This window comes from Vulpes vulpes, chromosome 5 (genome assembly GCF_048418805.1).
Source record: "Vulpes vulpes isolate BD-2025 chromosome 5, VulVul3, whole genome shotgun sequence".
NCBI classification, from domain to species: Eukaryota; Metazoa; Chordata; class Mammalia; order Carnivora; family Canidae; genus Vulpes; species Vulpes vulpes.
The window spans coordinates 24,662,067-24,678,235 of record NC_132784.1 but is presented as its reverse complement, the minus strand read 5'-3'; the positions used below and the strand labels follow the sequence as shown (position 1 = coordinate 24,678,235).

Below are 16,169 nucleotides of genomic sequence, written 5' to 3'. Positions count from 1 at the left end.
TTCTTATGGTCAGTTTTTAAAGATATCTTACTCATTTACCCATTTAAAAGTTCCTCTGAAAATCAGGCCATGCAATGAAATATTATTTTGCCAAGTTGCCTCAATGGCTAGAAAGAATGTGAGGCCATGTGTCTCTGTAGGTATTAGTGAGAGATGACCTCATATAGTTTTAATAGCATACATAGGTGATTATTTGATTGATGGAATTTATATTACTACTTTCAGAGAGTCATTAACAATAGAAGACACATATGGCTGGAACATGTAAGCAGGTATGAGTACCATTTGTATCAGTTTGGTCAAAATTATTGTGCAGCTCCACACAAAGTGTAAGGCAAGAAGCTACATAAAGTTATTATTTTTCAAACACAGTGGTAATATGCTACTATATGTGATATACTTTATGCAAAATTACATGTCCAAAAACTATTATAAAGCAGATGGCTAAAAAAATAAAAAAAAATAAAGCAGATGGACATAAAACCAATTGTATTTCCATGGGACACCAGGGTGGTTCAGTCAGTCAAGCATCCAACTCAGGTCATGATCTCAAGGTCCTTCGATGGAGGCTTTCATTGGGCTCAGCACTGGCACTCAACATGGAGTCTGCTAGAGAATTTTTTCCCTCTCTTTCTCCCTGACCCTCTGCAGCACTCCCCACCCACACCCTTTCTCTTTAAAATAAATAAAGTTCAAAAAAAACCTCACAAGTACTACACAAGTACTTAGAGATGTGTATGCACTGAAAAAACCGTATGGTGTTCTGTATAAAAAGAAAAACATTACAAGACCATTTGAGGATCAGACATCATTGGAATTCTTTTCAAAGAAGTCAGATTGTTCTTTATTTATGTTTGGCTCCCATAATAAGAAGCGGCCAAATAATCTAGTAATAGGTCGTATGTATGATTACCATGTGCTGGATATGATTGAATTAGGTATCGAGAAGTTTGTCTCTCTAAAAGATGTTAAGAATAGTAAATGTCCCGAGGGAACAAAACCCATGTTAATATTTGCTGGTGATGATTTTGATGTAACAGAAGACTATAGAAGGCTGAAAAATCTTCTTATTGATTTCTTCAGAGGCCCCACAGTATCAAATATCCGTCTGGCTGGTTTAGAGTATGTTCTGCACTTCACTGCACTGAATGGGAAAATTTACTTCCGAAGCTATAAGTTGCTGCTGAAGAAATCCGGTTGTAGAACACCAAGGATTGAATTGGAAGAGATGGGGCCCTCGTTGGATCTGGTTCTGAGGAGGACACGTCTGGCTTCAGATGATCTTTATAAATTATCTATGAAAATGCCAAAAGCCCTCAAGCCAAAGAAGAAGAAAAATGTCTCCCATGATACTTTTGGTACAACTTATGGAAGGATTCATATGCAGAAGCAAGACCTAAGCAAACTACAAACCAGGAAAATGAAGGGGTTGAAGAAGCGACCTGCAGAAAGGATAACAGAAGACCAGGAGAAAAAATCAAAGAGAATTAAAAAAAATTGATAGAATTAGCCAATAATGTTAAAAAAAAAAAAAAAAAAAAAAACCAGAAGCAGTGTTATATGTATATGCTATGCTCTTTATCAAAAATTTGTTCTCATAGTAGCTATAAACAAATAATATGCTATAAAATCATAACACTACAATCTTAGAAATATATAATTATTTGGACAGAAGGTACATGCTCTCATAATCATAGTGTTTCAAAGCTACAGATATCCTAAAGATCAGAATCCAATCTTCTACTTTTAACATTAGGGAATTTAAATAGTTTAATTATTTGGTCAATATTAACTATTTAGTTGGTGATAAATATATGACTATATTTATAAATTATATTCCAGTTATTTTAGACCAACCTCCATTATAAAAATAAAAAAATTTGAAGTTATTTCTAAGTGATTTAGTTTATCTGAAGAGAAATCATATCTGGCAGCTGTTCTATTGGGTCTTGTACCTACACAGTCGTGATACTTTAGACGGATTTTATCTACAACTAGATTATGACACTTGTTTTGTAGGAAATATGTACCAATTACCAGATATAAGCAAGATTCCTCAGAGTTGAAATTTACCACTTTTATTCCAGATAGGAGGGGAAGACTAAGAGTTACATGTTCAATTCTCACTAGAGTAGATGTGATTAGGAATTTGCAAAACTGCTTTTCTCTTTTTTTTTAGCTTGCTTATTCAACCAACATTTATAGAACACACATATATGGCAGGACTTGTAATACTAGGGATAAATAACTAAAAATTCATAATGACTTCTTGAATGTTACTATGTTACTGTTTTCAGAAAGTAATCATTTGAAAAAAAATATAGTGAGTCCAACAGGAGCTACTTTTCATTCTTCAGTGTGGAAAATTTCTAGCTACCGTGGTCTTATACCTGCATCTTACTAAGTAGTCCTATAACATTCAAAAAAGAGACATACAAAGAAAGGATGTGCATTTCATGATAGTGGGAAATAGTTCTTCAAATACCATGGTCTTCAAAAATTGGATCCTTTTACCAAAGACCCTGAAGAGATATGAAATTATATATATTATTTTGTTATTAGTCTCTATGGAAGTACTTCAGTTACTTCTATCTGGTCCCTGGAGTGAAAACTTCTCAGGGTTAGTTGGTTGGTTAAAATGGGGTTTTGTTATCATCTCATAAGGTTAAAATGTTAAGGTTAATACTCTGAATACTATGATAGTTGGCTTCTCATGGCCAGAGACATCTTGAACCCAAAGTCTGAACATTAACAGTACTAGAGGAGACAGGGTAGTTTACTACAATTTTAAAGACTCAAGACATTAGACTTACTATTTATAAAAAATTAAATATTATAACACTGTACAAATGTACAGTATTATTATTTTTATTTTTGATAAAATATACTGTATGTAACCAACTAGTTTTCCCAGATTTATGCTACTAAATTAAATTCACAGGCTCTCCTAATTTGGTAACATTTGGATTTGTAGTAGTAGTAGGTTTTGCCTGTAAGATTAGATTATACAATGGTAAATATACTAGGTAAGAACATCATAAAGCAAAAGAGACTATGTGAGTTGACTTCTAGATACAAGTGTTTTAAGAGTGATAGATTTTAAGAATGAAAGTATAGCAAGTGTAACTTACAGTACAATGTTTTCAGACATATATGTAAACTCGACTTCATGTGAAAAAGAGGATGAATATTTTCATGGATTTTTGAGGACACAACTAAAAGGCGTTTCTAAATGCATTTATCATCACTCCCACAACAGATTAGCACTTAATACATGGTGGTTATTTTCTTTCCTTTCCCTCTAAAAAGGCTGCATGTGATTATTTGGTTATATGTATACACTGAGATCCATTGTTTGCCATTTTTTTCTCACAAGTGATCTTTGGAGTACATGATTTTTTTTTTTAATCAAGTAGGCTTACATAAGACCTTATTTCTAAGCCTTAAAGTGGTTACGTATTTTTTTCTCACAAGTGATCTTTGGAGTACATGATTTTTTTTTTTTAATCAAGTAGGCTTACATAAGACCTTATTTCTAAGCCTTAAAGTGGTTACGTATTCACATGAGGTAATATTAATCATCAAAATAGCCAGATACAGAAAATTATATACACGGATCAATCTATGAGAGATTTTAGAGGGCCAGAAGCTATTGGATTGTTTTGCAGCTTGACAGAGCTGGAGGTGATGGGAAGTTTGCATTTTTAATCTGAACTCTAGTAAGTCTTTCCAAAATGAAAGTCATAAAACTAATCCAGGTAATGCAGAATAAATCTCTGATAATGATTAGCTTGACTCTTTAAAAAGGCTTTCCTGAGTATTGGTCCAAGAAAAACAAATGGGTCAGGTTACCATCCAGGATATTTTAAAAAAAGATAATTTGGGAAAGCTCTGCCCTCAACTTTTTGATTAGTTAACAGTGTATGCAGCAAACTGGTATCTAAGGAAATGGGGAGTAGAGCCAGAATTCCAGAAACCATTTCCCACGGCTAACACTTTCTTATGGTATTACCTTCCTGTTCCTGTGTGTCCCATCTGCAAGATGGAGGTAATAAGAGTATCTATTTATTATAGCAATTGTAAGGATTGAATATGCTAATATTCAATGAAATTCCTAGAATAACCTCTCAATATATATTAGTCATTTTAATATTTAATATTACTTTATTATTATTATTATACAACCCTTTTTCAGTGTCTGATATTTTATAAATAACTAAAGTCTAGAAATGGAGGTGATTATATTTCTCTTAAAAGTAGTGCAGTTTGGGAGGGTTGAGGATATAGTTACATAAAACTACATTTTAGCAAATTAAGCTTAGGAGGCTAATCTTTTTTCTTTAAAAAATATATTAAAAAAATAAAAGTCTATAGTAATACAGAATTACTGAAATAATTTCATTAACAAAAACCAGAATTGTCTGGCCATCACCACTGTCATGCTTTATTTTAGATAATAGCCAAAATTAAAAAAAAAAAAAAAATATATATATATATATATGAGAGAAATAAGCATTCAGAAAGAAAATAAATGATATTAGCAAATATTTTTTTAAATGACAATAGAATAATTATTATATGAAGATTTAAGAATTTTCTTCAAGAAAATTCAAAAGAATCAGATAAAACCTGATTAAAACAACTGGAGAGTTAATTAGGAAGTTAGGTACAAAATTAATAAAATACTCAAACATTTATGTATATGTATCAGCCAGAGCAAGTAAAAGAATATAATAGAGGAAAAAATACCACTTAAAAGGATAAGAAAACTTGTTACAGATTTAATATAATACTAAACAGAAAATGTGTAAGTCTTTAGAGGAAAAAAATACTGCAAAATTTATCAAAGACATGAGAAGAGTTATAGAAGCCAAGTGCCAGAGAAATGTAACCGAATTTTAAATAACTAATAAATTTAATACAAACTTTATTTTAAAAGTTTAATAGTATCATTATAGAGCTTGAAAGTTTATCTTCATATCTACCTAAGTGCAATTTCATAACAATATTCAAGAAATTATGAAAAATTGATGACAAAATATAGATGACTCTTTTTTTTAAGGTTTATTTATTTTATTTTAGAGAATCCTAAGCAGATTCCCCACTGCTGTGAAGACCCCGATGCGGGGTTGGATCTCATGACTCTAAGATCATGACCCAAGCCAAAATCAAGAGTCAGACACTTAGCCAATTGAACTACGCAGGCACCCCTAGATAATTATTTTACGTAACATGAATGTAAGAATACATTCTATAAAGATGTGGCAACCAAACTTTTAACATGGGCTTAGAAACAGACAAATAGAACAGTGAAAACAAAATAAGTGGCCAGAAATAGATTTATAAAAAAAGTGGCTTTTCAAATATATGTGGAAATTATACATTATATTGACATACATTAACTAATCATCCTTTAGGGGAAGCCATTAGTTGTCCATTTTACATTATACATAAAAAACAAAAATTAACTCATAAGAACTAGAGAGCTAAACTTAAAAATTATTTATAAATTTCCAAATATGAAAGATTAGTTCTATAAAATTTTTGGAGGAGAAGAAATTTTCTAAGCAACACAACAAATCAACTAGAAAATGACAGACTTGACCACATGAAAATTAATATTTCTGTTGCACACATGAACCTAATACAATGGTATGTGTCAATTATATCTCAATAAAAAATAAGATTTCTGAAAAAAGTTTCATGAGGAAGTAAGAATAAGCAGAAAAAAACACAAAATAAGATATTGGGGATAAATATATATAACATAAAGATAATATATAATGACATAAAAAAAATCCTGTAAAATTTACTCGGAAGATATAAGCGACAATACATTGAGTAAAATGATCAGAGGTAGCCAAATGAAAAAATGGTGAACCTTCATATAAAAAATATGAAAAAAATCAATCTTGATTGTAATGTAAATAAAACCAAACAACGTACATAATGTTTTACTCATCCATTTGGGAATAATCTATAACCTCATCTTGACAAGATTTAAAAATGGAGGGAATGTAAATTGGTTTACCAAAATGACAATTTGGCAATATCTGGCAGTATTTGAAATTTGCCTACTCTTTATTTCGGAAAGTCCACTACTGAAGAAATACTCATATGTACCTTAAAAAATGTAGCTGCTACAATTTAATAATACTAAAGAATTGAATATATTTTTGAATAAATTGTATATAAATACTATAGCAAGATGCTGTATATGACACATACTAAGTTATATGTGAGCATTTACTGTAATTATAATAATTACCAGTACTGATATCTGTGTTGAATATTTTAAATTTTCCTTCTAGATCCCCTCTCCACCTATCTCCAGGCTGCTCTGGACCTGGGATGATAAATACTGTGGGCTACAACCACAGCCCTTCTGGCCTTTTGCTTTTGTTTGGGTCCCATCGGTAAATAATCAGAAAATGAAGACGGTTGGAATATTTGACTTCCTCCATGGCAAGTTGCTGGGGGTTAGATGCTTCTGTCTAATAAAAGCCACAGTTTCAGTAAGATACCACCCCCGGTTTCTAATAACCATTCCAACTGCTCACTTCTTCAGACCTAGACAGCGCAGCTCCCTGCTACCATGGACACAAGGTTCTGCAGTACACCTGTTTGTTTTCTTAAGCCCCATCACACCTTTATAAGTACTGCCTATAGTTAAATCTCTTCAAATCGCCCAGTTCAGTGAACCATGTATTATTGCCAGTACCCTTTCTCACAGTATTCTTGACAGCATTTCGTTTTTCTTCATTGCTGGCAGAGCTCTATTTTTTTGTTCCAGCCCTCCACATTCTTCCTACAGCCTTTTGGTCAATACCTTTCCTCAACAAAATGATCAATCCTGATTACTCTGAGTTAAACACAGTAATTCTATTCACTGTACCAGCAATCAGTTTAGGAGTAGCTGGGAAATGAAAAGAGAAGTCTAATGAGGGGATTCTAGGGAGGTTCTCATGAACCTCAAAAAAGAAGACACACAAGAAGAGGCACCCACAAGAAGTCTTCTGGTAGGCATTGTGAAGTTTGGAGTGATGCCTGGACCTGACTTGGGTGCTACACCATTGCACCACTGTGCTAAAATGGCACAGTAGGCAGATAAAAAGGGTATGAGTGAGCTGACAAATCTATCAGTCTTGGGATTGCCTTCCCTGTGGATCCTCTACTGTGACATAATACATTTTCTTCTTATTGTTTAATGAATTCTGAGTTGGTTTACTCTTACTTTCAGTTGAAGGCAGGCACTCTGACCTGAATACCATTGAATGCTGGAAAGCACTTAAAAAAAATAAAAACAGGAAAATTGGCTTTTATTGAGTTGCAACTATTTCCAAAAATAATTATAATCATCCACAAAAGAAAATAAAGTGAAGATATATATGTATGTAAGTAATGTTACATATGTATTTAATCTTATACACATTAGATTTAATAAAATATATTAGATAAATATTAGATTTATAAGTATCATATGATTAGATATTACTATATAAAATATTATTAGATTATACTATACTTTAATTAATGTATAATATATAATGATACCTATAATATTATATATGTATATAATATGATATAGTAGCTAATGATCTTCTGCCTCAAATACCCAAAGTAAAGGTATATGCATACTATCTATGTAAGTCGTTTACTGAATGCTCTGCAATCAATAGAACACACAAAAACATTGTAATTATACTTGACCCTACCTCTTTAAACCCACTTATCATCTTACAATCCTTCCCTTTGTAATTCTTGACAACCCAATAATCCTTCTGAATGACTCTAAGGAGTCATAAATAATCCGTATCTCTTATTAAGATACCTAGTCTTACCTAATGGCAAAGCTTCTATCTTTCATTAAATTTAAATATTTTTTTCAACCCAATTTGAGCATGCCTCAATTTTATAAGCCTACAATAAGAATGTTAAATCTTCAGGTCTTCACCTTTTCACTGCCTTGTACTTCTACTACCCTTACTCATGCTGCCCCTGTCTTCCTGTAGAAACTGAAAAGGGAGAAGAAGGGAGAGAAATTGTCTGAATTAATTTTAAGAGTACAGTCTGGCATGGGGGCTGTTTATGCATTATATTGACAAATGCTCACTTATTTTCTCAAGGGCTTTATTTATGTGTTTTGGGAGGTTTGCTCTAGTGAGAGATTCAGTCTGAACATCTCTAAAGGCAATGCGTCCTCTACCTAACCGTTAATCTATTTCCTCAGCCACAAAATTCCTGAGTTCCATCCCTCTGTATGGGGTATATGTAGAAGGATTTTGTTTAAGTATCCATATCTTCCTTCCTGCAGGGAGACACACATCTGGCAAATACATATCTTTGCCATGTCCTTGTGTATAGTAAACATACATATCTTTGGAGTCTCTCTCTCTCAAGAAATTCTAACCATGATTTATATTTTGAAATTTCAAATTCCTAATCAATCCTTATTCTCAAGTTCTAGAAGACAAAGTCCAAGTTCTGCAAGTGCTTATCTCAAGTTCTGCCAGAATTCACCTGTCATTTACCCATTAAAGATAACAGAATGCCAAGAATCCATTAGGTTGCTAAAGAAATAGAAAAATAAGAATTTCTTTACAGGAGGATTTGGTGTGTTGTGAAATGTTTCCTGTTCTCTTCTCTTGAGGAAAGGAGAAGAGACATAACCTATCACTTAACTGAAAACTAGTCAACAGTTTAGCTTGATATAGCTTTGGTGATTCCACACTGGTACACTGCAAAAGCTGGGTCCTAAGGATGGCATTATAGTTTTGTAATGTCCTGTGTAAATGTTTTTACTGATTTTTGAAAATAATAAACCAAAAACCTTGGTTCATTTATACATGCCTTTTGATACATGCTTGTACGTATCTAAAGATGATCCCCGGGATCCCTGGGTGGTGCAGTGGTTTAGCGCCTGCCTTTGGCCCAGGGTGCGATCCTGGAGACCCGGGATCGAATCCCAAGTCGGGCTCCCAGTGCATGGAGCCTGCATCTCCCTCTGCCTGTGTCTCTGCCCCTCTCTCTCTCTCTCTCTCTGTGACTATCATAAAATAAATAAATAAGTAAATAAATAAATAAATAAATAAATAAATAAATAAATAATAAAGATGATTCCCTTGGAATGGTCTAAGAGTTTAACTTGCAGTGTTTTGTTAATTGGTACCTTGTTGTCTTAGCTTTGAAACAACTGACACTGAGTCCTCAGTTAAAACTTTAAGACCCAGAAAAGTCCATTTTAACATTTTATCTCTAATAGTAGATATGTAAACACGTAGGGGGAAAAAAAACCTGGTAGGATATACCAAAATATTAATAGAGGTTGACTTTGGAGAAAGGAAGGATATGATATTGAAAGTAGTTCAGGGACGCCTGGGTGGCTCAGCAGTTGAGCATCTGCCTTCAGCTCAGGGTGTGATCCTGCAGTCCCGGGATCGAGTCTCACATCAGGCTCCTTGCATAGAGCCTGCTTCTCCCCCTGCCTCTCTCTCTGTGTCTCTCATGAATAAATAAATAAAATCTTAAAAAATTAAAAAAAAAGAAAGTAGTTCAAATTAGGAGGGAAAATTTAGTGTTTACAACTTACACTTCTCTTTGGTTTAGATTTTAAAAATTAGCATTCATTTATCACTTATGTACCTGTAAATAACAGCAAACCTTTAAAAAGTGAGAACTACACCCTAGAAACCAAAACTATTAGAAAATTCATTAGATCATGAAATGCTCAACAATGAGAAATATGCATTTTTTATCATTAAATCCTTGGATTTGATATCTTGATCTTGCTGCATGGGAAATATGTGCTGAAATAAATACGTGCTGAATGCAGAAACAGAAGTAAAAATGACATACTCCTAATCAAGGAGTTAGTGTATATCATGTTTTTTAAACTTTGAGAGCTACTGTAATACTCTATATCTCTGAGGTACTAGTATAGGGGAGGGGAACGTTTTTTCCCCTAACTTTATGAGATTTATGTGGAATTAAGGTTTATTCTCTTGAAAAATGAAGAGAAACATCTGGCCTTGTGCCTTTTGGTCACATTGAATACAGTATTGTGAAAGCCTACATATGTAATGAAACTGGTTCTCTGACAATGGATTTCTATAGTAAAAGGAAAAATCTGCTAAATCTCAGGGGCTGTGCAGGTGGATTAGCCTATAGTAGTATTAGCAAAGACTTTTCCAGCTCTGTTTGAAATCAACACAAAATACACTGAACAAAACCTTAATTATACAAGAAGACTCTATTTGTGAAAACATTAATATATTAAAAAATATATAACCTGAAATAAATTTAAACCATATAAAACTAACCTACTAATCACCAAAAACATTAAGCACAATATTGAATATATTTTTTGTTTGTTCTCTTAGAATACAGAAGGACTTACAGGAATATCCCAAAATTTGTTATTAAAAAAAAAGACTGGAGGGGATCCCTGGGTGGCTCAGCAGTTTAGCAGCTGCCTTAGGCCCAGGGCGCGATCCTTGGAGTCCCGGGATCGAGTCCCGCGTCGGGCTCCTGGCATGGAGCCTGCTTCTCCCTCTGCCTATGTCTCTGCCTCTCTCTCTCTCTCTCTCTATGTCTACCATAAATAGATAAATCTTTAAAAAAATAAAACAAATAAAACAAATCATGGAAAGTTCTTTAAAAAAATAATTAATTAATTAATTAATTAATTAATTAATTAATTAAAAAAAGACTGGAGGGGCATCTGAGTGGCTCAGTTAGTTAAAAATTTGACTCTTGATTTCCACTAAGGTCATGACCTCAGGGTTGTGAGATGGAGCTGAGCATGATGCTGGGCATGGAGTCTGCTTAAGATTTTCTCCTCCCTCCCTCTGCCCGCTGCCCCATCCCCACTTTCACACTGGCTATTTCTCTCTCTCTCTCTCTCTCAAAAAAAAAAAAAAAAGACTGGAAAAGATTGTGTTATTCTACAGCAAGCTGAGATATTCAAAATCAATCTTCTGCAAACTTATTTGAATAATAATCATGGTAGCAATCTAAATGTTTAAAGGCAATGCTAAAGGTTATAATTGCTATGTATTTGAGACAGCAGCTATCTCTTACCTTCTGTATCTTTTGATCATAACCTTTCCCTTCCCTTTCTCAAATATCCCCTTCCCAAGTTCAAGGGCCGAATGGGAAGGGAATAGTAGTTTGTGTTTCCTAAAAGACCACAAGCATGACCGGGACTGTCAAGTAAAGGCTGGAGAGGGGTCTTCATCCTGTGCTGTGGTGGAGAGTGGGGGAAAGATGGAGAGTGAGCTAATTGGCCTCAGGATTTTCACACCAGCTCTTGGAACCTTTCTCTTGATCATTGCTACAGGGTTGCTGACTGTGTGGGGCTGTGCTATAGAATCCAACATACAGTAAGAAAAGGCCTGAAAAGTGAAGAATGGCTGTTAATTAGATGGTGGTGAATGAGCTGAGCTGGGTAACACGGGACTGCCTTATCTTGAAGAGAAATTTAGCCCATGTAATAGCCTGCACGTTAGCGACAGCAAAAGATATCGACAAAGGATGGCTTTCTAAAGGTTGGGACTTTTTTCTAGCCTCAAAATTCCTTACATAGCAGAGGTTTATCATTCACATATCATTGTCAAAAAATAGCAGGAGCTTCCAGACTTTCTACTGAACTTTACAGATGTTTGCAAAGCATTTATGTGGGTCTTAAAGGTAAATGTGTTCCACCAGACTTACATAAATGCTATTAGGATGAATACACTGTCTAAGCCCTTTTTCTCTTTTCCCTGTCTTTGAGTTTGCAAATATTACCTTTGAGATGTAAATGGAACTTCCTTGTTCTCTTACTATGGCATGTACTCTCAACTCTAATATTGAAACAAAAATAGAATTATCATGCAATGAAGTTGAGGTCCCTCATTTGAGATCATATAATAAAGAATCCTTTGTGTGTTATAAATTTGACATCGAGTCTGAGAGGTATAAGGAACAATGCAGATTCATTTAATGTATACAATCCCCAGGCATATTTAATAGGATTTTTAAGCATAATGTCTTACATAACTGCAAAGAAACAGTAGTGCTTCAATTCTAGTCTTTTATCATCAGCAGGAAACTAGAAAATAGTGCTTCCTATGCTAAAGAAAAATTTGCTGGTGATTACACTTTTTATAGTTGAGCTCCTTATAAATGATTTTCTCCACTTGTAAAGAAAGTGGTAGTAACTATCTCATATTTTAACAGAAGTAGAAGGAAATAGATCCATTTGCATCACATTGCACTGTATTGGGTGTCAGAGAGAGACTCCTCAATCTTCAGAGCTCTTGTTTACAAAGATAGTTTCTATATACTTGGCAATAACTTCAGTAGCTCTATAGTTTATAAGCCTTCAAAAAATATGAGATTGATATTCAATGATGCAAGTACTCTAGAGAAAACCTTTCTTTTCTCCCTGCTCCTAATTTAAATGGATTGCTGGCCAATGGATATTTTTAAATGAATGAAGCTCTGATTATATATTAAAAGTTTAATAAAGTTTAATGGTAAGAGGAATAAGATTTTGCTAATGAAGTTTGGGCGGCCACAAAGCAATGCATTGCTTTCTTGGAAAATTCAGACATCCAAGAATTTCTAAACATCCTGCAAGAAATAGAGACTGAATCTATAAAACTTAATTTAGTTCTGTGACTTCCAAATGTAGAAAAATTATATTATTTGAAAATCTTGTCTTTGAGTGGAATGGGATCTATCCTAAATTGGGGAAATAATATAATTAGAAATATTCCTTTGATTAATAAAGGGAAGTGTTAACAGAAATGCACACATAAATTATTTTGAGGATGAATTCCACGTTTTATAGTAATGTTAGTAATAACAATATTGACCACTATTATAAAATATTGAGGGTTTATTATTCTCCAGATCTTGTAAGGGATTTATATATATATATACATCTCATTTATACTCAGACCAGTTTTATGAAGTACTTTTATTCTCAATTTAGATAATTAAGTAATAATTCTAAAATCACATATGGTTAGTAAGTGATAAAGTTGAAATGCAAATACCCCTCTGACTCCATAACCTCTGCTCTTGGCAATTGTTGTAACTGTATGATGCTGCATAGTACTCTCCGCAAACATAATGGTGTAAGCATTAATTGATCGTTCATGGATCTAGAGGTTGACTGGTCAAAAGAGAATGGTCTCTATGGGTCTCTCATACGACTGCACTCACACAGTGGCTAAGGCTGATGTTATCATAGAAGATTGCTTACAGGCCCAACTGTCGTCCAGGACATTTACACATGAGCACTATTTGCAGCTTGGGCTTTCTCAGAGCATGGCAGTAGAGTTCAAGGGTGAGTGTCTCCAAATGTAGAACCTGAAAAAAGCTTTATTTTTTTTTCTAAATCAGCCTTTAAACTCTTGCAGCATCATTTCTATAGCATGCTATATATTAGAAATCACTCAGTAATAACAGCATATTTTCAAATGGAGAAGGACTATGCTCCATTTCTTAAGAGGATTAATGTCAAAAATTTGTGAACATCTTTTCATTAATAGTGATTTTTAAAAATTGTGGTAAAACACATGTAATGTAAATTTGTCTTCTTACCCATTTTTTTAGTATAAAATTCAGTGGCATTAATGACTTTCACATTTTTGTGCAACTACTGCCACTATCCATCCACAGAAATCTTTTCTTCTTACAAAATGTAAATTCTTACTCCTTAAAAATAATTTCCCATCCCCTGTTCTGCCAGCTCCTAGCAACTACCATCCTACTTTCTGTCTCTATGATTTTGATGTAAGCAGATTCATACAGCATTTGTCCTTTTAGGACTGGCTTATTTCACTAGCATAATATCCTCAAGTTTCATCTATGTCGTATATAGCATGTGTCAGCATTTCCTTCATTTTTAAGACTAAATAATATTCCATTGTATGTATACACCACATTTTGTTTATGCATTCATCTGTCAACAGACACATAAATTCTTCCACCTTTTGGCTATTGTGAATAATTGTACTCTAAATGTGTAAGTATAAATTCCCTTTAAGGAGTGGAATTGTTAGGTCAAATGGTCATTTTTCTACCTTTTTTTTTAAACTGACATACTGTTTTCTTTCTTTCTTTCTTTCTTTCTTTCTTTCTTTCTTTCTTTCTTTCTTTATTTATTTTTTTGACATACTGTTTTCTAAAGCATACGCACCCCTTTATATTTGCAACAGGCACAAGTCTTCTAGTTTCTACTTATCCTCATCAGCACCCGCTATTTTCTGTTGTTTTTTGTTTTGTTGTTTTGTTTTGCTTTGTTTGTGAACGGGTACCTCATTGTAATTTGATTTGCATTTTCCTAAGAATTAGTGATATTGAGAATCTTTTCATACTTTTTGGTTACTTGTATGTCTTCTTTGGAGAAGTATCTATTCAGGTTCCTTGTCCATTTTCAAATCAGGTTGTTTGTCTTTTGTTGTTCCATTTTAGGAGTTTTTCTATATTCTGGATGTTTTCCATATCAGATATATGATTTGCAAATATTTTCTCCCATTTTATAGGCTGCCTTTTCATTCTTTTGATTGTGGCATTTGATTCATAGACATGTTAGATTTCAAAGTTGTTTATTTTTTTTCTTTTTTTGCCTGTGCTTTTAGTGTCATATCCAAGAAATCAGCGCAAATCCAATGTCATGAAAATTTTCCCCTATATTTTCTTGCAAGGGTTTCAGACTTATAGGTATCAGGTTATGTAAAGTTTTTTTATCAAATTTGAATTAATTTTTGTATCTGATGTAAGATCAGATTCCAATTACATTATTTTGCTTGTGAATAGCCAGTTTTCCCAGCATCATTTGATGAAAAGATTATCCTTTCCCCATTGAGAGGTCTTAGCACTGTATCAAAGATCATTTGCCCATTTATGCAAAGGTTTATTTCTGGGCTGTGTGTTCTGTCTTATTGGTATATATGTCTGTGTCTATACCAGTATGACATTATTTTTGATTACTCTAGCTTTGCAGTAAGTTTTGAAAGCAGGACGTGTGAAAGCAGGATTACTCTAGCTTTGCAGTAAGTTTTGAAAGCAGGACGTGTTTGTCCTTCTTTCTCAAAACTGTTTGGCTATATGGGGTCCCTTGAAATTCTATAAGAATTTTAGGATGTATATTTTATTTCTGCATGATATATCACTGGCCTTTTGACAGGGTTTGCATTGAGTCTGTAGATTCAATTAGAACTTCTTTTTCTTATTTTTTACAATGTAAATGAGATAATTTTAAACTTCCTTTTCAAATTGCTCCCTTTTTAATGTAAAGAAACACAATTGATTTTTGTGTGTTGATTTTGTATCCTGCAACTTTGCCGAATTCATTTATTAGTTCCAACTTTTTTTTTTTTTTGCTTATTTTTTTTTCTTTGGAATCTTTAGGATTTCCTGCAAATAAGAAAGATTATATCTCTGTGAACAGGAATAATTTTTCTACTTCTTTTCCAATTTGGATGTCTTTTATTTCATTTTTTCTAATTCTGGCTAAGACATCCAGTACTACATTGAATAGAAGTGGTGAAAGTTAGCATCCTGTCTTAGCCTTGATCTTGCAGGAAAGCTTTCAGTCTTTCACCATGAAGTATGTCAGCTGTTGTGAACTTCCTTTAAATCACCATAATAATATTTAATATTTTGTTTAATTAATATGTAATCTTCATTCTCAAACCCTGATTGTATTTATATTTAAGTGATAAGGCATCACTAACTATACCTCTTGTCCAATTACACAAGAATGAAAAGATAGGGCAGCCCCGGTGGCGCAGCGGTTTGGCGCCGCCTGCAGCCTGGGGTGTGATCCTGGAAGCCCGGGATCGAGTCCCACATCGGGCTCCCTGCAGGGAGCCTGCTTCTCCCTTTGCCTGTGTCTCTGCCTCTCTGTGTGTCTCTCATGAATGAATAAATAAAATCTTAGGAAAAAAAAAAGGATGAAAAGATAAAGAAACAGTTCAAAGCAATCCAGGGCTAATGAGAAAAGTGCTTGCCAGTTTATCCAAAATGGAAATATGAAGCTAAAGTCAACATTATTAGATTCAAGACTTATGGGCTTATTTGGCATTTTTAATACTGTAAAAATCAAAGCTACTACCTTTACAAATGAAGGCAGTTAGCAGTCTAAAGTTATTATTTAAAATATAATTTAAGAG

At 33.6% G+C, this 16,169-nt stretch overlaps 1 protein-coding gene across 1 annotated transcript in view; it reads left to right on the top strand.

The window, feature by feature from the left end:
• LOC140598955 (ribosome production factor 2 homolog) overlaps positions 1–1,509 on the top strand; it is a 51,736-nt gene extending 50,227 nt beyond the window's left edge. Inside the window, exon 4 of the mRNA XM_072757411.1 lies at positions 692–1,509. Coding sequence (XP_072613512.1) covers positions 692–1,501 — 810 coding nt within the window. The 3' untranslated portion in view covers positions 1,502–1,509. The remainder of the gene's footprint in view (positions 1–691) is intronic.
• Positions 1,510–16,169: the final 14,660 nt, after the last annotated feature.